Source organism: Nannobrachium achirus, assembly GCF_963921795.1.
Source record: "Nannobrachium achirus genome assembly, chromosome: 4".
Lineage (NCBI taxonomy): Eukaryota > Metazoa > Chordata > Actinopteri > Myctophiformes > Myctophidae > Nannobrachium > Nannobrachium achirus.
In genome coordinates, this window is record NC_137813.1 from 4,587,046 (window position 1) to 4,613,033 (window position 25,988).

At 43.9% G+C, this 25,988-nt stretch overlaps 3 protein-coding genes across 4 annotated transcripts in view; all 3 read right to left on the reverse strand.

The window, feature by feature from the left end:
* Window positions 1-296: 296 nt before the first annotated feature.
* Window positions 297-5,885, reverse strand: LOC308284220 (uncharacterized protein). Its single transcript, XM_080724769.1, has 2 exons — window positions 5,681-5,885; window positions 297-3,469 (listed from the first exon to the last, which is right to left on the reverse strand). The coding sequence occupies exons 1-2, from the start codon at window positions 5,847-5,849 to the stop codon at window positions 2,274-2,276; spliced, it is 1,365 nt and encodes a 454-aa protein (XP_080580895.1). The 5' UTR covers window positions 5,850-5,885; the 3' UTR covers window positions 297-2,273.
* A 237-nt stretch (window positions 5,886-6,122) lies between these two features.
* Window positions 6,123-7,084, reverse strand: LOC308284229 (histone H2A-like). Its single transcript, XM_080724784.1, has one exon. The coding sequence runs from the start codon at window positions 7,060-7,062 to the stop codon at window positions 6,679-6,681; it is 384 nt and encodes a 127-aa protein (XP_080580910.1). The 5' UTR covers window positions 7,063-7,084; the 3' UTR covers window positions 6,123-6,678.
* A 9,927-nt stretch (window positions 7,085-17,011) lies between these two features.
* LOC308284216 (uncharacterized protein) overlaps window positions 17,012-25,988 on the reverse strand; it is a 33,653-nt gene continuing 24,676 nt past the window's right edge. For both annotated transcript variants that reach the window (XM_080724765.1, XM_080724764.1), the window contains exons 10-16: window positions 25,729-25,822; window positions 25,503-25,633; window positions 24,986-25,082; window positions 24,643-24,764; window positions 22,954-23,119; window positions 22,475-22,554; window positions 17,012-18,000 (exon numbers count right to left, since the gene is read on the reverse strand). In XM_080724765.1, coding sequence (XP_080580891.1) covers window positions 17,641-18,000; window positions 22,475-22,554; window positions 22,954-23,119; window positions 24,643-24,764; window positions 24,986-25,082; window positions 25,503-25,633; window positions 25,729-25,822 — 1,050 coding nt within the window. In that variant the 3' untranslated portion in view covers window positions 17,012-17,640. The remainder of the gene's footprint in view (window positions 18,001-22,474; window positions 22,555-22,953; window positions 23,120-24,642; window positions 24,765-24,985; window positions 25,083-25,502; window positions 25,634-25,728; window positions 25,823-25,988) is intronic.

Below are 25,988 nucleotides of genomic sequence, written 5' to 3' on the forward strand. Positions count from 1 at the left end.
CGAGTGTGTGGTGGCAAAACTGTGGGACTAGTAGCGTGCCGAAGTTTAGGAAGTTCAGGCTACATACAGACACACACACACACAGACAGACAGACCCACACGGCCACGTATAGGGAGCCTGTGCTTCACACAGCTCCAAAAACTAAAGTTGTCCTTTAATCATGTTTAAAAAAGCATAACCACCCCTGCATAGAGACCATAGAGTTGATAGAGAGCAATACACAACACAAGTAGTCAAGTTGCACCACCTAGTGTTTATTTGATGCAACGACAAGCCACTGCATCAATACCTGAAACATTACTAATAATCATACAGTACATGTGTGCAGCATTGTGGGAAGGTATGTTTTTAACCAGTGAATAAGATCACAAAATCGAACTGTAATAATATATAATCCAAACATAAAATATATTTCAAACTTGAATTGAAACAAGGTAGAACAAGACTAGCTCAGGGGTAGAGAAACCATTATTAGAGCACGAAGGGTTCCCAGTTCGAATCCGGGCTCCCCCTGAGTTAATGTCGAAGAGTCCTTGGGCAAGACTCTGAACCCCTAATTGCTCCTGATGAGCAGGTTGGTGCCTTGCATGGTTTCCTGCGCCAACCGGTGTATGAATGGGTGAATGTAATGCACAATTTCTGTAAAGCGCCTTGGATAAAAGCGCTATATAAATGCATCATTTACCATTTACTAGCCTAGCTCAGCTAGACACAATCCAGCCATGTTAAAACAAGGTTTACAGCAGTTATTTAGCTGCATTAGTGTAGTCGGGCTAAGCAGTTATTTAGCTGCATTAGTGTAGTCGGGCTAAGCAGTTATTTAGCTGCATTAGTGTAGTCGGGCTAAGCCTTACCGAAGGCCATAAAGGAGTGTGGATCACTAGCATCCTTTAAAATTGCCCTGAAAAACCACTTACAGGCAGCAGCCGTTCGCAACTGGTAAAAAAAAACTAACCTAGCCCAGCCCTACCCTCCCCTGCCCCTTCTTTGTATATACTTACTGTTTGTTTAGACTTACTGTTTTCTTTTTTTTGTTCTCTCATTTTATTTTATTTACATATCTACTGCATAGTACTGTGTTCTATTCGTCTGTCATTCAATGCTATATGAGATACTTAAATGGTTTCCTGTGGAATTAAGCTTAGTCTTTTCATGGATCTCCTTTTAGTAGACCTTGTACCAGTGAACTGTACCGTCATGAAACTGTACCTTTTCCTATGCAAACTTCTAATAAAGTCTTCAATCAATCAAACAAAACAAGACATGTCTCAGAGATGATGTGACATTTTTACATCAATTCACCTCTGAGATATCAGGCCACCAATTATGTGAACGATTTTACAAACATAAGGGCTTTTATTAACCACTTTCAGCCTGGCATTCCCATGTTGGCCATATTAGAAGTAAAACATGGACATTTCAAAGCTGATAAAACACCACAAGGTGACACATGAGCTATTTTAGATCGGCTATTTTGAGGAACCGTTCCGGTTTCATCACACCGTCACAGCCGCTGTGTGGACTTAACATCTGCTATACAATTACAATACCATAGTTGTTATAAAACCTTTTCATTACAAGGACCACCATAAAGGTCTTTGCACACTGCTGCGTTTTTCGGGCCGAGTGAATTTCGGAGTGCGTGAATAAAAAGATCTACCTCACGTTATGTCAATCACGTTTGCACACTGCCGCCCGTTTCGTATTTATTTTCGGACCAGGGTTGATTTTTCCAGATTTTCACGTCCCTTGCTGAGTCCCTTGCTCTCCCTCTCTTTCCTCTCCCTCTCACTGGCCTACGGCTTTCGGATTTCCAAAACGCAATGAAAACACGCAGTGCAGTGTGCAACCACCTTTACTCTCACACAGTGCACACATGAAACCAAATGGACCCTTGAGGGTTACAGACCTGTGAGGGCCCATTTGGAATCCCCTAGAAGCGGTTAAAGCGAGCCGTTAGCTTGGGTCCCAGCCAGCTACGGATTGGTTTTAAAACTAGTCCAGTGAACGTAGCGTAGCAGGCTGGTACCCAGGCTAAGTAATCCAACCATTAAGGGGGAATCGCTAAGGAATGGGAACTGTTAAAATCCTAAAGGATGTGTCAGGAATGTACTGCTACACAGCTAATGGAAGACAACTCAAAAAGCAGCTGTGTGATGACGGAACCTGGACCAGTTTGATCATCCAGTGAGCGTGTTTGTGTCCTGTGTCCATCTGTCCAGCATCCAGCCACTTGGAACCCCAGCATCGGCTATTTTTTTGCATTGTGAGCTTATAGATCGGCTATTCTTGGTGACGTTTTTTCGTGGGTTTTTAAGTGGGCCTTCAGGCTCCGAGCATACTTATACCGTAGGCCGCAAACCGTGCAACCGTACAGCCGTTCTCCGCCGTGTATAATCCTCTTATGTCTCGTCATCGGTCCGCTTTGTCTAAACTGTTTCCCGCAGACGTCACAGGAGTACGGTTTCTCGTCCGTATGGTAGCGCATGTGTGTCTTGAGCTGACCGCTGGAGCTGAAGAGTTTGTCACACGCTAAACACTGGTACGGTTTCTCTCCCGTGTGGCTTCTCCTGTGGATGGTCAGATTCTGGCTCTGGCTATAAGCCTTGCCACAGATGTCACACGCATACGGCTTCTCCCCGGAATGCGTCCTCGCGTGCGACACCAGGTGATCCTTCTTGGAAAACGCCTTTCCGCAGATGTTACACGCGTGCTGCCGCACGCCCGTGTGCGTTTTGGCGTGAGCAAGCAGCAGACGGGGCATTGAGAACGTCCTTCCGCAAACGCTGCATTTATAGATGTGGGCGTCGTTTAAGTGACTCTGCAACTCATCCGTGGACGCGCAGGTTTTCCCACAAACTCCGCAATTGCTCTCCATGTTGTGGTGTGTTTTTATGTGCTTCAATAAAGCGCCCATGTATAGAAAAGACTTGCCGCAAAAGTGGCAAGAGGTTTTTGACATGGAATCCTCCTCACAAGGTGATGTTGTGACTCCTGCCTGCTCATTACCATCACTCAGACCTTTTGACACATTTAGCTTATCAAATGTCTGATTCTCAGAACACAAACGCTGTCTTTCATTGCCCATCACCCAATCCTCATCGCCGTCATGGGAGGTCAGTGATCGGTACGTAAACTCCATCTCCGCTCCGTCTTGGTCGTCCTGCTCGCTCTTCACAACATCGGGAGAGGGACAGACTTCCACCACGATGCTAAACTGGTCCTGCTCTTCTTTTATTTGCGGTATCTCTGGGTTCGGCTGAGTCATCGTGCAGCTGGTCCTCACGTCATGTTCAGTCTTCTCCGAAGGCCCTGGAAGGAACTCACGTCCCACACTGTAGTCTTGTGACTCCTCTTCCTCATCAACTGGGACCTCCGGGGTCCCCGGGGGTCCTTGGCTGTTCTCCTGCAGGACGGGGGGGAAGTAGGCGTGGTCCAGCATGGTGCCCCCGGTGGCCTGCAGAGGACCTACAGTTGCAGGAGAAGATGGGTGGGGGAAGTTAGCAATCAAAGCAGACACAAAAAAAATGGTCAGTGGTGGAAAAAAGTACAACAATGTTTTACAAAAAAAGTATTCTCGCGAGGCCAGACTCGAGTCTGTTGCCTCCGCCAAATCGCGGAGTCTGTTGCCTCCGCGATTTGGGCAAATGCTCCCGGCATACAGTCTGGCAAACGGAAATAGAAACGATGAGTGCGAGATAAAGCGGATGTGACGCAACCGCTCCCTTGGTGCAGTAGCAATAACATGTCCTACTGGAAGTGTTATGTCTCCTTTCAATATTTCTGGGGGCATTATTTTGTCTTTCTCTGGTGTTATTGGTGTTACCTCCATTATGTTTTCAAACGTTTTCTTAAACTATACAACCATAACAAGAATAGGCCGCTCGAATGACTTTGTCTGAGCTATTGTGTTTCTGTTATGTTTCCAGTGGGACTACAGTTCAGTGCAGCACTGGCTACTTCCGTTCCGATACTCGCCGTTCCAGACTCTATAGCATTCGGACATTTCGGAGATTGTGGAATAGTTGTCTGGCTACGCGAGACAACAAAAAAAGTGACAACACTGCCATGTAGAAATACTATGTTAAGAGTAAATGTCAGGAATTAAAGTAGAGTAGAAAAGTATTGGTATTTGGTCTCAAAATATACTATATAAAGTACAACAAGACAAGTAGAAAGTATCCATGTCATACAGTTGACAACATATTGCATATTGATTAAACATCCCTTCAAAATAGCAGATCTACAAACTCGCAAGTGAGCTTGTGGATCGTCAATGGTCAATATGTATGGAGATGGTGTGGAAAATGTATTTGTTTTGTAAATGTAATCAAATTCCGCAAAGTAACTACAGTTACCACAAAGTAACTACAGTTACCACAAAGTAACTACAGTTACCACAACGTGTGGTGGAAACAGAGCTACACTTTCTGACATCAGAGACACAAACTTACCACAGATGATACACAACCCAAAGTGTGTTTGAAGACATGACAACAAAACATTTCCATAGGCCTGCCTACTGTGAGAACACAGCAGCAAGTTGCAACATGTGTGAATTGTTGTGATAAAAGAAGGCAAATGGAATACAACCACCTTAAGGACTACACACCATTGTGTGACCTCTAGACCTGCTGCACATACTAAAGCCCCTTTTCGACTGCAGCTTTAGCACCACTCTACACCACAAATACGATACACCACACCACATAAAAAATATCTACATTTCAGTAAGAAACAAATTTACCCTTTTTAACTGTGATTATAATAATACACATGTGTATTACAACTATCCTAATTATAATACACTATAATGGATTATAACTGTGATTATAATACACTAAAATATCAATGTATAACTATGATAATGTGTAATAGATTATAATAGTGGTTATAATAGAATCTATTATCATGTATTACAACTATATCCTGGTGGTCTAAATGAAAAGTCAGTGATTTATAAGGCATCCTTAAAGTGTTTGGCACTGTTTGGCCTGGCTAAGACCTACTCTAGATTGGATACTTTTTAGTACCACGTTTAGTACCACTTTCACACCACTCTACCCAGGTCCTTATAGTGGAAAACATGGCACAAGTGGGCTACCGTTAAATGAGTTTTTTTTTGTATCCTATTTAATGTCGTTTTGAGAAGAAAGAAAAAATGCTATTTGTCCCAAAGCTACTACAAAAGATTGCTGCTATGTTTCAAGTTGTATATCCTGTGTAGCCTATATTTAACATGTATAACAATGAAATGTGACACACAAGCTGTTTACACTAACCTCGCCTACCAGGCTTTCTCCCGGGAGAGTTTACACAAGCTGTTTAGACAATGCTGTACCCCTCCAACTGTATGGGCCCATTTACCAATTGTTTTTTATTATATTCTGACACGCATGTTTTCTCATGAAAACAAAGTCCCCTTTAATTGAAATTGTGCTTTCCTTGCTTCCCCACATCCATTTGTTTCTCCCAAAAAGCAAATAAAGTAATTAATACATCAAATCAGAGCTACCCTGCACTATCCTTAGCTCTGGTCCATGGACTATAGCCTGGCTATTAGCTCTGGTCCATAGCGTTCCAAGGAGTTCTCCTTAACGGTTGAACTGCTCGCTATGGAGCAGAGCTGGTTCTCCGTTGGAACCATTGTTTACACGGTCAGCTATCGAGTTAACAGACCTGTGTTGTTGTCTCTGAGAAGCTCCAGTTGCTGCCGCAGGAGAATGATCTCCTCCCTGGACCTGGACACTTCCACCTGGTACAAGGACAGGCTCTTCTCCACCTCTCCAAAGATGTCCACGGCTGCGGCGGACAGCCGCTCCGACACGAAGGCTCTGAGGTGGAACATGTCGTCCAGATCTCCACAGAAGTGTGTGATGTTGTTGTTGTTGTTGCTGCTTTAGCCACCTAGCTATGCCTATGTGAAGTGAGCAGAAATAGCGTTAGCAGGAATAAGGCGTCCGGCGCCGATCTCTTCAGAATAAGAGTACCCCTAAAGCCGTTGAAAACTGATATTTTTGCCATAATATGGACGTTAAAAATATAGATTATATTATTTTATCTAAACGAACATACAAAATGCAAATTAGGTTTCTGGGTAAAAAAAGAAAGGTTTTAATAACATAAAAACATGGTAAATGCTGTTCACATTTGTGTCTTTTAAAAATACATTATTTACTGCACTTTTATTTTGAAGGCTGGAGCCTGGCTTATTTCTGCCTGCTCCCAGACCGGAAACGTTCTTTCTGCTCACTTCACGGACCTGTTGTTACAAGAATAAGTAAGCATATCTTGTCTTGTTTTAAATAATTTACACTCATCCAATTCATAGTTCCAGATTAAATAAATTAAGCCTCAAGAACTGCTAATATGGACTATTAATTTAGTTTCCTTGTCATTTTACATAACATAAATAGACTACAAATCATTACGACCACAGTATACATAATTATGCATCTTGTATGTTCGGGTGTGTACATTTCAAGATATTTGCTTACTTACTAAAATAATGTGTTGTCAGACAGTAGGCTAGAGTACAAAAAATACCTTATGCTTATGAGAAATCAGCTCGTATGAAATACAACCATTTATAGAAATAGGATTAATCTTTAAATTGAAATGTTGGGTGGCTCTTAAAAGAGCCTTTGTGGGGGTTTGTCAAACGAAATGAAGCAGGTTTATTTCTTGGCTGCTTTCTCGGTCTTCTTGGGCAGCAGAACGGCCTGGATGTTGGGCAGCACGCCGCCCTGAGCGATGGTCACTCCACCCAGCAGCTTGTTGAGCTCCTCGTCGTTGCGGACGGCCAGCTGGAGGTGACGGGGGATGATACGAGTCTTCTTGTTGTCCCGGGCAGCGTTCCCAGCCAGCTCCAGGATCTCAGCGGTCAGGTACTCGAGCACCGCAGCCAGATAGACTGGGGCGCCGGCGCCGACACGCTGGCCGTAGTTGCCTTTCCGCAGCAGCCTGTGGACCCGACCCACGGGGAACTGGAGCCCGGCACGGGAGGAGCGGGTCTTCGCCTTGGCCCTGGCCTTTCCGCCGGTCTTACCTCTTCCTGACATGGTTGTAGTTTAGTTCTTCAGACGAGAGCAGAAGAAATGGGTGATGGAGTAGCGGAGTACAGGACTATTTATAATGTCTTTGTGGGCGGAGTTGAGTTTTCAGAGCCGTCTATTGGAGAGAAGGACTCTGAGAGCTCCCCACCAATCAGTAACAGGGAAGTGTGGCTCCTCCTCAAAGAAGGAGCTTCCGGCCAATCAGAGAATGACGGCGCCTCAGTCATTGTCCCAGTATTATTTATCAGACACTGTTGATCTAAATGTGTGATTCACATTTTACAAAGTGCACAATCAGAGATGACACAGTCATGGTCACGTTAATAAAGGACTATTAATTAATGTTCGAACACAGCAGCAAGATTTGTGAACTGTTGCGACAAAAGAAGGCTAGAAACACAACCACCCTAAAGGCCCATTCCCACTGGGAAAAAATATCTACCACAGATATTTGCCACAGATACTTCTATCTGTGGCAAATATTTTTTTTATCTGTATCTACCATCCACTTTGAATGGAAAAATATCTGGAGAAAGAGATTTTTTTATCTGTTATCTGGCCCAGTGGGAATGGGCCTTAAGGACTATAAGCCATGGCTAGACATCTATCTAGACCTACTGCACATACAGTATGAAACAGAGCTGCTACCTTAAAATGTATTTTTTAGAAAAAATAATGCTGTTATTTGTTCCAAAAGCTTTATACCCTGAAGTGAAGGGCTCTGAACTGAAGCCCAACTGAGGACGTAAGGGAGGACAGGCAGACCTCGCGGTGCTGCAGCCCCGCCCCATGCCAGTCCTACACCCATTCACATGCACGTCACTCTGGAATGTATGAATGACCCAGTTTAGTTAGGTCTACATATGAAAGAACACACAATACACATTCTATGATGACCCCTTCTGTTCTAATTATATACAACAGGGGATATCAGCTGTATGTTGCATGTATTTTGTTAAAGTGTTACATACTTCACATAAACATTAGTTTCTCCCTTTCTTACAAATGTATTTGTGTGTAGCCTACCTTATGCAATGGCAAAGCCTCTCTGTCAGCCCCCACTGAGTAGTTGTATATGTTTTATACTGGGAGCAGTGTTTAAACATTTTGTTTGTTTGTTTGTTTGCTTTGGCACATTCAGAAAAGTACCTGGCAACCCCTCCAATATAGTGGCGTCTGCTCTGGGTGTGGCGTGAGCTTGTAGAATAATATTCTAGTATGACACTGAGTTTAAGTGGTCAAACTGACATTTAAGCTATTACTATTTTCTCTAATTTTTATCCCACGAATTTGCAACCCATTTTCAACCAGTGCCTATGTAATCCTGGGCTCTTCTCTCCCTCTGCCGCGACTGAGGGGGCAACGGACTGACCTCATGCTTCCTTCAATGCATGAGTAGCCCAAGTTGTTTCTTTTCACCTGACAGGGGGGATTTCCCCGGGATGGACGTAGCGCATGGAAGGAACACGTTATTCCAACCAGTTCCTTTCCCCTCCATCAAGCGCCCCGGCTGGCATTATTGAGACCATGATTACTGCATGTTTTTGTGAGGGTATCAACCCTAGGAAACACGGGGAGTACATACAAACCCCACACAGAAAGGCCCTGTCGCCGACCCCACCTAGGGTGTGTGACGCGGAGGGAGAAACATACACGCCCCCAGCACCCACAGCGTCCCCTGGCGGGAATCGAACCCAGGACCTTCTAGCTGTGAGGCGAAGCACTAACCACTGCGCCACCGTGCCCCCTAAGCTATATTAATTAACTGCTATTATTGGGAACCACAGTGAGTGAAAACCAGTGTTGTAGGAGCTACAGCAGAGGGTAGGCCACAGATACTTAACAAACTGGACCTTTGACTCTGTACTTGGTCTGCTCTTTTTTAGCTCTACAAAACTGCTTTGCTGAAACTAGCCGATCTACAAGCTCACGAGCATTGCGGCACATTCATAGTGAGCTTATGGATCGGCTATTTTCAGCAAATGTTCCCAAAGAGAATATTGCGCTTTGATTTAAACAACATATCATAGCAGTAGGCAGAATTCTGGACAATGCATTAAACTATTAATATTGCCATATTGTCCAAGTATCTTTTTAACAGGGATTTGCCTGGTCCCCTTATTATTATTATTATTTCAAATGATATGTATTGTGATTAATTTTAATTATTCTATTGTTTCCTATTCATTTTCTCAGAGGTGGCCTAGCAGGGGAATGAGTCTATTAGCATGATCAGTGAAATGGACACCAAGCATATTTAACACGGTCATTTTCACAATCGTACCTTCACAGCTCCACATCAATCTATACAAAGATATACAGCTTTTAAAAATAACACTGAACAATGAAACTGCCAACATTGTCAACATCACCATCACATGCCCTCCACAATACAAGCCAGGTTATTTTGTGAAGAACAACACCATGCTGTATGCTCAATGTCATCCTACTGATGACAATGATGTTGACATGTAGTCCTAGATAGATAGCCTAGCCTACGTATTATAAAATAACAACATTGAAGGAAAGCCGTTTATTAAGAAAGAATACATCAACTGGCTTATACACATTGACAGTGACAACGGTACAAAATACAACAATAGTTCATCATAAGGAGGGTGACCATATTGCGTGGGACAGTCCCACATTTCCATGACCTTTCAGGCGTCCCACACATTGAGACACTGTCCCACATTGAGACTGGCAGGCTCCAGTAATAACCAATGTGCAGGTGTTGATGGGTGAGCAAGTTATAGACTACTGGACCACACTGGACGCATACAGCATTTCTCTAGCACAGGGGTCTTCAACGTTTTCAGGCCAAGGACCCCTTAGTCGAGAGAGAGATGAAGCAGGGACCCCCACAACCCATAGATACCATATAGTTTCATTATTTGACAGCACAATCATCAGTGTATTTTGGGTTCATGTAAATTTGTATTTCCAGATATTTAACCACTTGAACTGTCAATACTTAATAAACTTGAATTTCACTCTGTACTTAGTCTACTTTTTTCCCCTTTACATGAAATCTTTGCCAAAAATATCCGAACTACAAGCTCACAACGCCTCGCAGCATGAGGCGTTGTAGATCGGCTATTTTTGGCTAAAGTTCTCAGAATATGGACGCTATAGGGTTCAAGTGGTTAAAATAGAAAAGGAGGAAAAAAAGCTTCTATCACACAAAGATTTGGAGGACCCCCTGTAGTAACTCTGAGGACCCCCTAGGGGTCCCGGACCCCCTGTTGAGAACCACTGCTCTAGCAGCACGTGAATAAATTGTAAGGTTGGGTGTCCTCCTAATAATTGGCTTTCCATTGTAAATCTCTCTTCATCGTCTCTTTTCCTGCTAGATGTTTTTAAGCCTGTTAAAACATCCCCTAGGCTACAGCAGGTTACCAACAAAATGATAAGCAGTATCAAATGACCTCAAAGCATAGCAATTTAAGCAGCCTGAATTGTTAACCACCCTGCCTGACCGTCCCACATCATTGTCCCACACAAACAATATGTCTGTCCCTCAAATGAATAGTTTGGATCTGGTCACCCTAATCATAAGGGTATAAGTTCAATATGTTTCCTGTCTAGGATTTCCCAGGATTTATTTATACTCTAATATGTCTGACTTTTTAATCTTTACTTTATTTGATGTTCTAATCCTGTGCCTGTCCTCTTTCATTGTATATGTGACAGTCTCTTACACCAACACTCCATGTCCAGCATAATGAAACAATTAAAATATCTGGTAACCCTTTATTATAACAGCCCTACATACCCGTTACACTGGTCTAGTGAACGAAACATTATGCTACCTTTACATCAATGAGGAATGCACACGACATGTACATAGTATATACTATGTACATGTATGATGTTAATGTCTAAACATCAGACAAAGTATTGTTAAAATCAAAAATGTCCAGTGTCTGCAAGGCAAGCACAACTGGCCAGTGGCATGGTAACTTATGAGAGGACACTGTGGTCATTCATTATTTTATGTTTTATTTTATATTTTTTAAGTTTACTTATTTTTCAGTTCATTTTACACCTGTATTTATTCAAGAACGGCCAATTGAGAGCAATCTTCACTGTTTCAGTGGTGCCAACAACACACATGGGTCAAAGACACAATTTACACATAACGCATGTACCACGATTATTCACATATTGTATGATGCTGTATATGCAGGTGAAAGGGACTACAGTAGTAGCAGTGTTGTTGGTGGATGTAGATCACTGGTGTACTGGTTTTGATTGAATATTTTATTAGTCACAATGAGTAGCAACCCAAGTACAGTACATTTAAAATGCAGCACAGCACCGGTACAGTTAGACATCCTGGCCAACAGCAACATCCCAATAAGGCCTTTTACAGTCACTGTTACATTGTGAATATAAGTTTTAATCCATTGCTGACAAGGCACATCCTTGTAGGTGTTTCACATTAAATAAGTGGGAGACCCCACTCCTCCGTTAATATAACATCACAATTAGTTTAACTAATTTCATATTTTATACTTTGGCTGTTCACATTTAAAAAAAAGGGGGGGGGGGCTTTGACTATTTAAAAATAGTCGACTTTAAATACTCTAAATAACCGATCTGAAAAAAAAAGTCATAAAAACACACCCAAGATATATATATAAAAAAACAACAACAACAGTGTACACATTCCAGCAGACTTTACAGCCTTCCAACAAGGCATGATATAAAATAAATTTGTGATGCAACGGGCATGACACAATATGCCTGTTTACAATACTTCATGTATAGATTTCACACCAGGGTCCTTTGGTCCGCTTAAAAAGGACCATGGTCCTCTCTTCTCCTTTGGTCTGGCTGGTGTGAACGCGCATGCGGACCATGGTCCAGACTCTGGACCAAACAAAGGGACCATGGTCCAGACTCTGGATCAAACAAAGGGACCATGGTCCAGACTCTGGACCAAACAAAGGGACCAAACAAACGGACCATGGTCCGGTCCTCTCAGAATCAGAAACACTTTATTGCCAAATGCATCACAAGGACACACAGGAATTCATTGTGGTGTACAGCTCAACAGATACAAAAACACAGACAGAACACAGCCAAGACGCTCAGAACATTATAACCCGTAATAATAAAATACTACAGTGTTCATAAAACATTAGAATCTTTAGTAGAAAACAAAATAAATACATAAAATCTCAGTAGAATAAAAAAAAAACTAGCTAAAAAAATACAACTTAAACTGGCCATACACTTACAGATAATCTGGCCCGACTGAATCGGGTAGCATTAAACACTACAGGATCATTTTTTCAGATTCTCTGACCAGATAATCTAAACGGGCTCACACTTGCCGTTTTGAAAAGTCGGGCGCTCCGCACACTACAGGATTCTATTCAGATTGAGTCGGGTCTGAACAAAGCATTAATACATAATATAATGAATACAAAACGTCACAGGGACTGTTCGCCTTGCAACACACACACACGCACGCACACGCACACACAAACACACGCAATGGGGGGGAAAAAAACGCTTCAATAAGGAATTTGTGTCCCATTTTGATAATAATATGAGTTCACTTTGACACGTTTCATGTTCATCCATGCCTCTGTTCAACTCTGACTTTTACCCTCTCTCTCCGCTGCAGAACATTAGATTTCCAAGATCAAACTGTGTCGTTCCGTGCCACGTTGTAGGGTTTGTAGATCAGGCAGTGGGCGTGTACTTGCAAGAGCAAAGCGAGATGTGTCAGACAGTCACACGTGTGCTGGGAACTGGGAACGCAACTATTTCTGCTGATATAAAACAAACCCGTATTGAGTTTTAATTCCCATCGCAAGCAATCATGATACAACCTGGGCGGATGGATGTGGACGGTATGAAAAGTGTGTCTGCGTGCGCGCGCGTGTGTATCATGTATGTGTGTGTGAGAGAGAGAGAGAGGGAGGGAGGGAGGGAGGGAGAGAGAAAAAGAGAGATCTGTCGATCAGCAGCTGTCTTTCTCTCGGTCACCCGCTGCTGTTCCAGACGAGGGATCCCAGAAAAATATCAAACATGTTTGAAAAGAGTCGGGCTGGCCCCGATCGCCCTCCAAGCCACTCGGCTGGGCTCAGATCGAATCTGTGAGCCCTCACGCTAGATGACATTTATGCCCGATTGTCGGGCCCGTTTCAGTCGGAGGCAGCCCGACTGTCGGGAGGGTAATTCAATTCCCCGATTATCGGGTAGTGTATTGCCAGCTTTAACTCTATTACTGCCAGATGTTTTATTTATTTATTGGGTCTGGTGCCAGCAAAAAGCGGCTTACCTTTGCGACGTTATAGTAGATAGACATTTATTTATTTATTATTATTTATTTATTTTTGATTGCGCAACATGCACTTTGGCGGACCAGGCAGCAGAGGGCGGCGTCATGCAAGAATTAATGTGAATTTGGCCGTTCTGAGTTGCCATCCATTGAGACCAGTCACTGGCCACAGAGCCAGAGAAATCAACACGGAAGAGAATTGGTCTCCGTTGATGTTAACGCATAATGGATTTTTAAGACCATCACTGCGGGCGATGTGTTTACAGTACACGGAGGCGCAACCCCTCATCAGCTTACGGACATCAACAAGGTAAACGAACGAACGGCCATATTGGCGAGGAGCGACGTTCAGAATTGGGGCGAACGGTAACGTCCGTAGCAGTATAACAGTTAACGACGGGGGGTGGTGGAGAGGTCCTAATTCAGGAGGGAAACAACCCTTGGGAAAAAGCTATTCAGGTGACGAGTGGTCTTGGTCCCTGTCACCAGTGCATTCGCCTATGATTTTTTCGCCTACATGGATTTGGTCTTTTCGTGTGGCACTTTCGCCGTGGAGGAGAGTGTTTTCACCTAACCTGTCTGGCCGTTTCGCCGCCGTTGAAGAGCCATTTCACCTACGCTCAATTCTGCTGTCAGACTGTCCATGTTTGCATATTATCACTTTGTCATTTAAATATTATATTATATGTCTGTCCTTAGGTCGAACACCCTTAAATTGCTTTGGTCCGACCACCAAAACCTAACCTTAACCCAACCCTAACCTCAGTAAAACTATGCCTAAACCTAACCCTAACCCTAGTAACCGTGACGCGGGTGATTATCTAACCTGCCGACATGCCATGATTATCTAACCATTTCATTATTTGGACGCACCTGATTCCAATAGCTCTAATCTGTATTAATGTGATTTCTATGGGGTGCTTAGGATAGCCATGTGTAATGGTCACCGTTTGACAGGTGAGGTAACACCACTGTCATGCAAACATGGACAGTCTAGGGCAGGCGAAATGGCTCTTCAACTGCGGTGAATGGGCCAGACAGGATAGGTGAAAAGACTCTCCTCCACGGCAAAAGTGCCATGCGAAAGGACCAAATGCATGTAGGCGAAAAAATCATAGGCGAATGTGCCCGACACCTTGGTCCCTATGGCACGGAAGGGCCTTCCTTCTTAAAAAGACCATTACCAGGGTGAGAGGGGTCAGAGAAGATCCTCCCTGCCCGCTTCCTGACCCCGCATATGCAGGTGTGAACATATAGTACAGTATAGGATTCCTTAGCACGGCCGTCATGTTTCAGGGCTAAGGAATCCTGTCACTGTGCTTAAAAAGAACAGATATGCAAGCTAGCATCCTGTTAGATTTGTTCTTTTTAAGCATGCGCCCGCCACCGCATAAAGTTATGGCTCACACCACACGCATAATTATGCCACATTCAGAAAGAAAGAGAGATTCCTCCCTCTGTCCATCCATCGCTTGCTGCCTGAAATGTGTGCGTTTCGCTTCTTTAAAAAAAAGGAAAAAAGTAAGCAGCTGTGATTAATAACCCATAAATAATTAATTAGAATGTGCCCATAGTGTTTTCACAGTTATAATACCAAAATTAAAACAACACTTTAAGTTATACCATGTAACTTTTTTTATAAAACAAATCTTAAAATGGTCCTAACTGTTAAATCGCTAAAGTTTTAGAACCCCCACTCCGTTATTTTCAGCCTTCTCTTAATATGTTTTCTATGAGCCGTGAGGGGGGGAGAATTTCGCGGCAAAATGACGTCATCATACTACCGGCCAATCACAGCGAGGGTTATACACTGCCGGCCAATCACAGCGCATCTTAGAGTGGGGTCGCTAGGGCTGCCATATTTCTAGTCTCCCGTGTGTCTCTATACTCGGGTGAAAGGTGAAGCATGGGTGAAGGAGTCTGTTTCTCCGGAATGGCTGAACGCACAGGAACCAGGGACCCCTCAAAAGATAGATCTCGGCGAGGTGGAGGCAGACGCGGGGGTGTGAGAACCGAAAAACTGCCGAAAGACGCGGACGCGACCGAGGTTTGCTATAGAGCTACTGACCACAAGTTGAGCAACTTACACAGTATAGCTTTAAAGGAGGACTTCACCACTTTTCAACCTATCTTCATATAATAGGTCCTCACTAATGTTCATGATAAAATATAAAAATGTCTTTTCTACTCAGTCTAGGACAGGGATCTCAAACTCAATTTACCTTGGGGCCGCTGGAGGCAGAGACTGGCTGAGGCTGGGCCGCAGCCTCAGCGCACATGCACGCGTGCGCAGCGCGTGCATGTGTTTTATTAGTGCATGTGCGCGTGCACATGCACTATTAAAACAAATTAGTGCATATGTGCACTAATTTCTTTTATTATTATACTGTAGTTTCATACCAGTCTAATAACTACTGTATCTATCTCCCCATCCCCCCAAAAAATCCAATCTTCTCAAATGTCTTTTTTATTTTTTAACACAAACAAGGACCCTGGTGTAAACAAGTTGCGTTTAACTTATGGAACATGTACATGCCCCCGGGCCGCCAGTTTGAGACCCCTGGTCTAGGGAGGAGGCCCTGGGCGTAGACCTATGGGCGTACCTCACCTCGACAACAGGCAGGATGTGACGCACCTCAACGCTTGGCAGGATGTGACGTCACCTCCACAAGGCTCCAGGGCCGACTCTCCACACCCTCTAGCCCGACCTGGGACACCCTCCTCGGCCACTTTCCGCCCAGAGCCGGCCTCTATACCTCCGTGACGGAGGGTCCGCGGACCCCCAGAGCACCAGGGCCGACGTGCCGGACCCTCAGCCCGACTTGGGACACCCTCCTGGGGGGGACGCCACCCAGCAGCGGCCTCTATACCTCCGTGATGGAGGGTGTTCCCACTTTGTGGGAGAGATTTTTTCAAAGGCAGGGACAGGGAAGATCTGCCCAGGCTCTAGTACCTCCAGAGCACCGGGGCCGACTCTCCACACCCTCTAGCCCGACCTGGGACACCTTCCTCGGCCACTTTCCGCCCAGAGCCGGCCTCTATACCTCCGGGGATGGAGGGTGTTCCTACTTTGTGCGAGAGATTTTTTCAAAGGCAGGGACAGGGGAGATCAGCCCAGGGGCTCCTTGGAACGGAGCTAGCTCGGGCTAGGAGCGTCCGTTGGAGGCGGGACTGGTACCCACGCGTCCGGCTCGGGGCCCCGGAGCCAGCCGTGGTGGAGCGCCGCCTGGCGGACGCACCGCGGTACTGCAGGCGGCGGAAATAAGGCCACAGCTCGGCCCCAGAGCCACCTGCAGGGACGGCGCCGGCTCCCAGGGGGTCCCCGAGGGGTCCCCCACGCTCGGGGACCCCCGCGGACCACCTCGCAGCCCGAAAAAACCCGGCCGAAACGGCCAAACCCAGCCCGTCCACCGCATCTATAGCGGATACCCAAGCTCGTGGTCGTGGGGCTAACATATTGTATATTTACTGTATGTATACCATTGTGTTTCATGTGTATAAACATATTGTGCATTCAATAATATGCTATTAAAATAATAGATGAATATGATCATGCTTTTATTTTAAACATGCATGTACCACTGCCATTTATAAACATAGTTTATTAACTGACAACCAATGTCAATACTATCAATCTAGCACAAACAATCTGCCAATTACACAATAATCATGTAAACAAGCTATTCAAAAGAGGCAGATATTTTATATTTAAAGACAAAATATTATTTTTTCTTTCTTTTTAAAAATACAATACAGATATAGATTTTATATAATTATTATTATTATTGTTCAACAATTTCGGGGACCCCAGTATCCCCGCGGACCCCTTAGGAGTCACAGACCCCCTGTTGAAGAACCCTGGTGTAAAGCCTTTTATATCCATGTGTTACTTCGAAACATGAAGACGAACGGCGCTGCAGGGTTAGCACTATGGGTTAGCAGCTGGACTGGTCCAGGGTCTCCCTCACGCTCTGCAAGGAAGCAGCCTCTAACACAGGACCAAGAATTCCACTGCCCTACTAGTGCTACACTCTAGTCAAAATAAACTAAACTACTTCGCTACTCACAAAAACAAAGGTTATTTTGTGTTGTTGAAAGTATATTCTCGAGAGTGGCCAACCTCTCAGCACCCCATCCACGCTGTAAAATACACTTTATGAGCAGAAAATAAAATAAAAAAGTGCGCAAGTGACTTCTTGCCGCTTGTGGAGGTCACGTGACGTCTCTGCCTTGTGGAGGTGCCCTCTTGGCTGTCGTCTCTGCTCCTCTGCCTTGGAGGAATGAGGTCACTTCCTGCCTCCCATTGAGCTTCCTGTCTCCCATTCCTGCCGCCAGGGAGCCAGTGGGTCACATTCTTCCACCTCATCAATGGGATAGCAAGCTATTAGAAACTGCATTCTTTCTTCAATTCTAATTTTTCTTGCATATCTCCCAAACTTAGTCACCCGGTAGAGGCTGCACGGCCTATACCTTTTCGGGTAGTAATCCTGGAAGAGTTTCTCTTGTGCACAGGTGCTCATGGCCTCGTAGGTGTGCAGCAGCAGGTGTGGAAACCGGGAGGTGAAATAGGAGAGAAAGTCATCAGGAGGAGAACCCAACTCCTTCCAGATTACTTCAGGCACATCTTTATCTTTGTAATGATGCTTCTGTTGGAGACAGAAAGGTAGAAACACATGATGAGTGTACATCAACATGGGTGTTCAAAGTACCTCACAGTCCACACTGTGTATGTGTGTATGTGTATGTGTCTACCGGCTCGGTTGAGGCAGATTGCCCCCCCTGCCCCGTCTCCCCATTTCTCTCTCTGTCAACACTCGCTGGCAGGAGGAGAACGATGTCGCCAATTCAAGTCTATTTTCTTCAGAAATATACTGGCGACTATTAGAGACAATACAACACTAGCGCAATAGACAACATGCACCAATGCACTCTGTATAATGCGAAATATAGTCTAGCCTAACAGATCAGCCTAACAAAACTAAAACAAACTAGAACCATAGACATCATGCACACATGCGCTCTGTAGCCTAATAGCATGAAAAAAGCTAAATAGGGTTATATTGTCACCAGTATATTTCTATCTATCTTTGAATCTGCCTCAACCGAGCCGGTAGACACATACAAGCCTAGCCTGGTTAATAAACCAGACTGCACAACACCACCCCCTGTTGGTAGTGGTGGTGTTGTGTAGTCTGGCCCTTCACATTAAATAAGCTTTTTCCACCAGCCCTCAGAGAGGGCGAGCCAATCAGGGCTGTAGGCTTGGGGCACGTGGTGGGTGGTGGCCTGGTTCAAAACCATTCAGCCAATCAGGCGAGTCTGTGTGTATTCAAACACATTCCCCCCTCCACTCTTATTACAGACATCAAACAGATTGTAGTCTTTGATGCTTTCAGTGACTAACGAGCTATTGACACTTGTATGGCTCAATCAATTACAGCAGCTCACAAGCCCTTTGAAGTTCAGAGGGAGCAATTAAGAGCAAGTCAACTTAACATTTTTTTAAACCACCCCCTGTCCGCCCCCCAGAAGTGGAATGTCTGCCCGAAATCTCAGACTCTCTTCCCAAAACGAAGTGTGTGATAGAGTCTGACGCTTGCAGTCAGGCTAATACAAGCCCACACTATAGCTTAATACTGCTAACGTCCGATGTTTGGGGCTTAATTATAGATCAAGCATACACATTGTATATGACGTCCTGCTTTTTAGCTAATTTTGTTTTATTCATACAGTACTATTCTTGTTATTCTCATTATCAAGTGCAGGGGTCTTAAACGTTTTCAGGTCAGGGATCCCCAAACTGATGGCGAGATGGAGCAGGGACCCCCTACCTCGTAGGGTGGGGCTACAACATACAGTATATATTGTATATTTACGTATACAACTGTGCTTCATGTGTATAAACACGTTTTTTTGTGCATTCAATGCTATGCTATTAAAATAATATATTCATGCTTTTATTTTAAACATGCACAAGTGGCCATACCAATACCATTTATAAACATACCTTAATAACTGAGAACCAAAGTCAATACTATCAATCTAAGGAGAGGAATGTCCGCACACTGGATAGGAGCTCCCAGGAGTCTATCAATCTATCACTAACAATCTGTCCATTGCACAATAATCATGTATAATCAGGGTTCTTGCACCATTTTGAAAGTAAAATTTAAGACCTTTTTAAGACCTTAACAAATGTAATGTAAGACCCAAATCAATGTCGTAACAATGTATTCAGGCGCGGACGCAGCCCGTCTTTATGAGCGAGGCGGGGGGACGGGGGGTCTCACACACAGCCCCCATAGATAGACTCAGACCCACTCAGAAACCGGTTCTGTGAATTAAAGAATGTGGAGGCAGCAGCAGGGGTAGACTCATTTCACACTTCTCACAATGAAACCACACTCAAGATGATTTGCGCTTTGAGAAAATGTACACATTTTTACAGTATTTTGCGGTCTGTCAGCCTTGAGTAGCCTAAATTCGAAAGGAGGGGCTGCCTCGCCGAGGGGAGGCAGTCTTTACTCGAGGGGAGGCGAGTGCCTGTCCTCGCCTAACATAGTTCCGCCGCTGTATTCTTACGTATATTGAATTGGCTAATGGGAGGGTGGGCCTTCGGATGGGTCGGCAGACGACCGCTGCTTGTCACCATTACTCAGAATTGGAGATGCACAAAATTGTTTTTTGAAACTGATAGATAACTTCCTGCTTCTACCGACTACTATAACTATTTCATTTTTATTTATAAAGTGCTCTAACATGTTAGGTCCTAATCACTCTTATTCAAGCATACATTATTTAACATTAGATTTTCCCATAACGTTATATATGTAGGCTTTATATTATATTATTTGTATTGTCTATTTTCTTTTCTTCATATCTCTCTCTATCTCCCTCTCTCCTAATGTGAGTGTGTGTTCATTTTTCAAAAACAAACCCTTCTGCAGTGAATTTTATTACAACTTTTGCTGCATATTTAAGATGCTGTATTTACTGACTCATACACACAAGCAGCAAAATGTTGTGACTCCTTACACAAATTGTTCAACATATAATGAAGCAACAAAATAGACAATAAAAATATAATAAAGCCTAGTACAGATGGTAGTTATGGGAAAATCCAAATAGCCTAGTTAGGGACTTGACAGACAGGCATCACAGCTGGGAAAGTCACTTCTCATGTTAATCTCAGACTCAGAGTTAAATTATTATTACTGTCTGAGGTTACTGAGTGAACAATACTCGAGTCGGGAGAGGAGATGTGATGTATTGATGAGTGTGTAGAACGTAAAAATGCTCGGTAGAAGAACAGCTGTTCTAAATCACAAATGATTGGTGGATTCTCCGCTTTGAAAACTTTTGTCTCACAGGCAGAAGGAACGGGGTATGGTGGGTACCGTACGGTACAATAGCGTTAGCATACGTAGCTAACGCATGGTTGAGGAAAAACAACAACAAACGTCGATTATGTCATGTCACCGCATCAATAAGCCCTATTCACGGCCCGCCCACTCAGCATCCCCCCGGTGCTGAAGTCACGTTTTGAAGGGGTAAAACCCTGCTAAGCCCACAGAGTTAACACAGAAATCGCTAATTTAATGCAATTTCCGAATAGTACAGTATAAAATACGGCTAGCATGAACAAGAACACAAGATAGTAAAAGGCACAAAGCGTTATAATTTACTTTATCGTTCGAAATAATTTTTTGTTGGCTTTAAGTCCAGCAATTTCTGTGATATTTTACCCTTCTAAACTGACGTCAGCACCAGGAAGTTGCTGAGAAATTTGCTGAGTGGGCGGGCTGTGAATAGGGCTTATGCAGAATCGCGCACAACCACATTGCGAGGCAAGCGAATTGTCTTAATCTAAAAAAGAAATTAAGTCCACTCCACAACACAAGGCCAAGTGTGTTTTCTTGTGTTCTCTCTGTCAGTGTGCTGTGACTGTCTGTCTGACTGAGCGCTGCCAGTGCCAGCTGGCAGTTGACGTCAGGCAAGAGAAAAGGAGCGCATGATTTGTTAAAAAACAAATCTCCATCTACCCCTTCTATCCACACCACCACAGTAAACGGGCGGCGCCGAGAATAACAAACAAGCTCCTCTTCCCACTGACTGCTGCTCGCTGCAGCCTGTTAGCGGTCTATTGTTGTCCAATATTAACGCTTCCAGTGCCAGCCACTTGGCGGCGCCAAAGGTCTGTTGAATGGCCAGGGTATCTCTCATTGACAAGCATAGTAACATACAGGGCCCAACGCGGCAGTGACGCGCGTGCTCACGTTTGTGCATGTGATGAAAGGGACCCGGATGGAAATGGCTACAGATAGCTATAGCCTGATAGCTCATTTAGAAGCACTATTTTCGGCGATTTAGACGTAAATAAAACCTTCGCGCTTCACACAGAACACAGATCAGAGAAACAGGGCTTCAAAGATGTGAGCTATTATTGGATTCGGCGGCGCGATGCGGCGTCGTTGCCCCATTACGGGCCGGTGGAAAGGGCTTTCGGTCGGCGGCCTAGATTTTAAATTTAGAGCCAGGCTTGGTGCGGCCTCGGATTATTTTATTCATTTTATTAAAAAAGCCGGACTAATTCGGGATCGGCACACTGGAATACGTTGCGCCGCCGACAGTGAACCTTCGGTAAACATTGGGGGGGGGTCTAAACTTTATTTTAAACCATTTTCAATGGAATAAATCGTCTGACCATCTAAAATGGCTCGTTGGGAAGCGCTGGACGAGCCAGGACCACCCACGTTGGTCCAAGCAGCTCAGGGTGAGTAAAAAAAATGTTTTTTGCCGACAAAAAGCCGAACTTGTTCAGGATCGGCACTAGATGAGTTAATACATCAAATAAACTAATCAAATTAATACGCAAAAATGTTTATGGTTTTCATTTTTCCATGAGCCTTAAAAACATCATCTTCAAATGTAATACCTATGGTCAGATAGGCTGACAGGCTGACACCAAAAGGCCCACACAAACAAAGTCATACAGGTGATATCCAGTTAAAAGGAAGGATCATGATATGACCCATGATATGTAACCTACTGTACCATAACAACAACATATTGTATTTAATAGGATGTAAAGTGTCTTTGCCAGTGAGGACACAGTCTTACCAGGTTTCTTATGAGACGGAGAAGACTTTGGACCCGGAATCCGTCATATTTACAACGCTTTCGCTTTGGGTCTCTGAGATCTGCCAACGAGAGAAGTCACACCCAATGCATTAACCACAAGCTGGGGTTGAACAGATGAGTTCCTAACGGGCATCTGTCTAGTGCTTATAAACAAAGGATGGGTTTCGTCCATGCCATGGCTTGGTTGATACGCTCAGATTCAGGACGGATATACGGCCAAATACACACTCCAGTCTAGGTGGAAGGCCTATGATAAAGGATGGTGATTATGTTTGAAAAGTGAGTTAGAGCATGAGACAAAAACATGTCAACCAGCTGATCAGTCTATGCAAGCAATACAAACTAAGGGACCAGCAGAGAATGAGAGAGAGAGAGAGAGAGAGAGAGAGAGAGAGAGAGAGAGAGAGAGAGAGAGAGAGAGAGTGCGTGCGTGTGCGTTATTTTGGTTAGTCTCATACATGTCCGTAGAAGCTCTGTGATGTAATCGAACCAATTAAAACGATCCATGTTGTGCTGCCTCTCTGTGATCCATTCATCCATGTTGCATTCATCCATGCTCGCTCTTTCCAGCTCTTTCATGATTGGTCCATCCAGCGGCTCGTTTTGGATTCTGTCACTCACTTCCTGAATAAAAACATTGACATTATGTTCGGTCAGCTGTCAGGGGTCTGGTTCTGATTTATTTAGATAATACTCTGACCCAGCCATGCAACGGTATGAGACTTTACAGTACGCCAAAATACCACAGTCTAGTGTGAGGTATTTTACAGTATTAAAATATATTTCAAATACTATGAGTGTGTGTGTGTGTGTGTGTGTGTGCGTGTGCGTGCGTGCACGTGTGTATTTATTTAGTTATTTATGGTAGTCTACTAGTTATTATTTGAAGAACATATTTTCTTAATCTAAAATGTTACATTATGATGTTAAGTGTTATTGCGACGGTCAGTTCGCAGTTACTATGAAAATCTCCACCGGCTGTCAGTCAGTCTGTCTGTCTGTCCGTCACGTCACACTTTTGCCCTACTCATATCTCTGCCACCGTTGGCTCTATCAATGCTTTGCACACACACTCATAGACATAGAAAGGTAGACGCCTCCTTCGGCTAGGGGGCGTATGCATTTAGCAACCAAGGGAATCTTCATCACTTCCGTGTTCATTGCTTCCACGTGCGTCACACATAGGGAAGTTGCCAGGCCAATCAGAGGCAGGTGGGGGCGGGTCTTTACGTACGCAGCCTGTAAGAACAGCTGAGCAGCGCAACATCGGAACTGGCTCTGTTGAATTGAATTGTGGTCCTTGGATAAGTCCGTTGGCCTGGCAACTTCCCTATGTGTGACGCACGTGGAAGCAATAAACACGGAAAAGTTGCGCTGTGATTGGCCAGTAGTCACTTTGACTGACAGCGTTCCCTTGGTTTTTCCAGGAAGTCCGGACTAGAACTTTTGCACATCGCTCCAATGAACTGCAGAGGCGCCCGAGGCATCTAGCTCTTTATATCTGTGCACACACTCCTTGGATCTTGGATCTGCTCCTACAGATTTGGGCCTAAAATCACACAAAGCGGTACACAGTATTCTCTACAGTCATATCATCAACATGGATCTGTCCCATTTCCCATATTCCCTCCTGATTGGCTACCATTGCCTTCTAACGTTTGTGTATGCGACCTGATGGTCGCATAAAAAAACGATTAGGGAGTCTTAAAAGTTAAAAAGGTTAATTAAAAGTATTGTTTTAACCACATATTGCATAGGATGTAGCAATCACAAAACAGTGATTGATAGAATAAGAATGTTTTGTCTCATTTATGAGTGTTAATAAAGTTCGGATGTAATCCTGACGTTATGAGAATAACATAGAAACGATACAGAGACCTTGTGGAACGGTCTGAAGTACTGCCTCTGCTTTTAAAAATGCTACAATAATCAAATAATTGGGAGCGGGTTGTGCTTTGGCAAAATGTCAATGTCATACACCAGCAAACAGATCTACAGATAGACAACGTGTAGCATCACGATCCGGCGAAACCTTGGAGATCTGTACTTTTGCAAAACACCGTAGTAGTACGGAGAATGGTCACGACGTGGAGAAAGATTTCCACAGTGGGTGCTGTGTGTGTATTTGAGCTGAGAAGAACACTAACCTGGAGGAAGTCTAGATGCTTCTTCGGGGTCCAGTAGTATGGGTGTTTCTGGAGTTCATCTAGTGAATCGTACGTCCAAACTTGATGCACGCTGATGTTCTCTATAAGATGCATCCTCAAGCCTGGAGGGGACATTGTTAAAACAAACATGAGGGTCATTAGAAGGTGGTCTGCATCTACTGTGATGGATCTCATAACAGAGTGACCTTCATTCTCATTTTACAATCCTTCTCATACAGTACAGTAAACTTCCATTTGCATTTTTCTTCCCTGCTAATATTTTTAAAAGAAAAACATAAATGTCCTTTAAGTAATGTGGAGGACATGATGAAAATGTGCTCACGTAAATGGTGTAGGTCTTCTTTTTCCAATCCGAATATCAGTCCATTTGCCCAGACCATAATGGATTTCACTCCCTTGGTGTCCTTTTTGCACAGGGCCTACAAAGAAGAAGAGTGAAGGTCACAACCTAGCACCGCTGTGAGAATTTCATATTATGTTTTTAAAACAAGGCTGATGCATACCTTAAAGGTTGATGACAAGTGCGTGAGACAAAAATGCATACATTCAAAAAGGCGATCGCTCATAATAAAATCAAAGGTAAGGACCTGCACACTAGAAAATGTAGCTTTCTTTCGACATTTCAGTCATTTAGGCCTTCATTGATTGTCCGTCCTGATGAAGGTCTAGATGACCGAAACGTTGAAATTAAGCTTTTTATTATTGGCAGTGTGCAGGTCATGTTCTTTGATTTGATTTTATTATCAGAGATATATATTTTTTTAAATTATATAAGTTGACATGATTCCTTTGTGCTCCACATAGTTCTGCTACTGATCATTTCATTACAACTGACTGACCTCGAGTTCACTGCCCTGAGTGCCCCTAGGAATCTTCTTGGCATATTCAAACCCAGAGATTGTGAGCCTCCGCTGACCACGGTCATCAGGGGTGGACAAGAGGATGGTTTCCAATGACATGTCATTGAGAACTGGAGGATAGAATCATATGAAGCCAAGACTTACACTGTGCATAAACATGTTGTAAGTAATTCCAACACGTTTTACTGCAATCAGTAATAGTTACCTATTTTTAGCGAGTGCAGGTGAAGTAGTCCTCCTAAGAGCTGTTCAAACACCTTCACCCAATCTAGTTGTTTTGGTGTCAACTGATTACGGTACTGTAAAAGGACAAAAGGAAACATTGTAGTAAAAGTAAGACAATGATTGTGATAAAACTGTCCAACTAACGGTGTGCAGTGTGGTCCAGAGCATTTCTAAATGATGAGATGCTTTACTGTCTGTCACCAGGTGTGAAGTGGTTTTACAGACTGTCTTCTCCTGTGT

Coding starts and splice junctions, on each gene's coding strand:
- LOC308284229 (XM_080724784.1), bottom strand. CDS start 7,062: ATGTCAGGAAGAGGTAAGACCGGCGGAAAGGCCAGGGCCAAGGCGAAG.
- LOC308284220 (XM_080724769.1), bottom strand. CDS start 5,849: ATGTTCCACCTCAGAGCCTTCGTGTCGGAGCGGCTGTCCGCCGCAGCC. Junction 3,470..5,680: donor TCTCAGAGACAACAACACAG/GTCTGTTAACTC, acceptor CTGCAACTGTAG/GTCCTCTGCAGGCCACCGGG.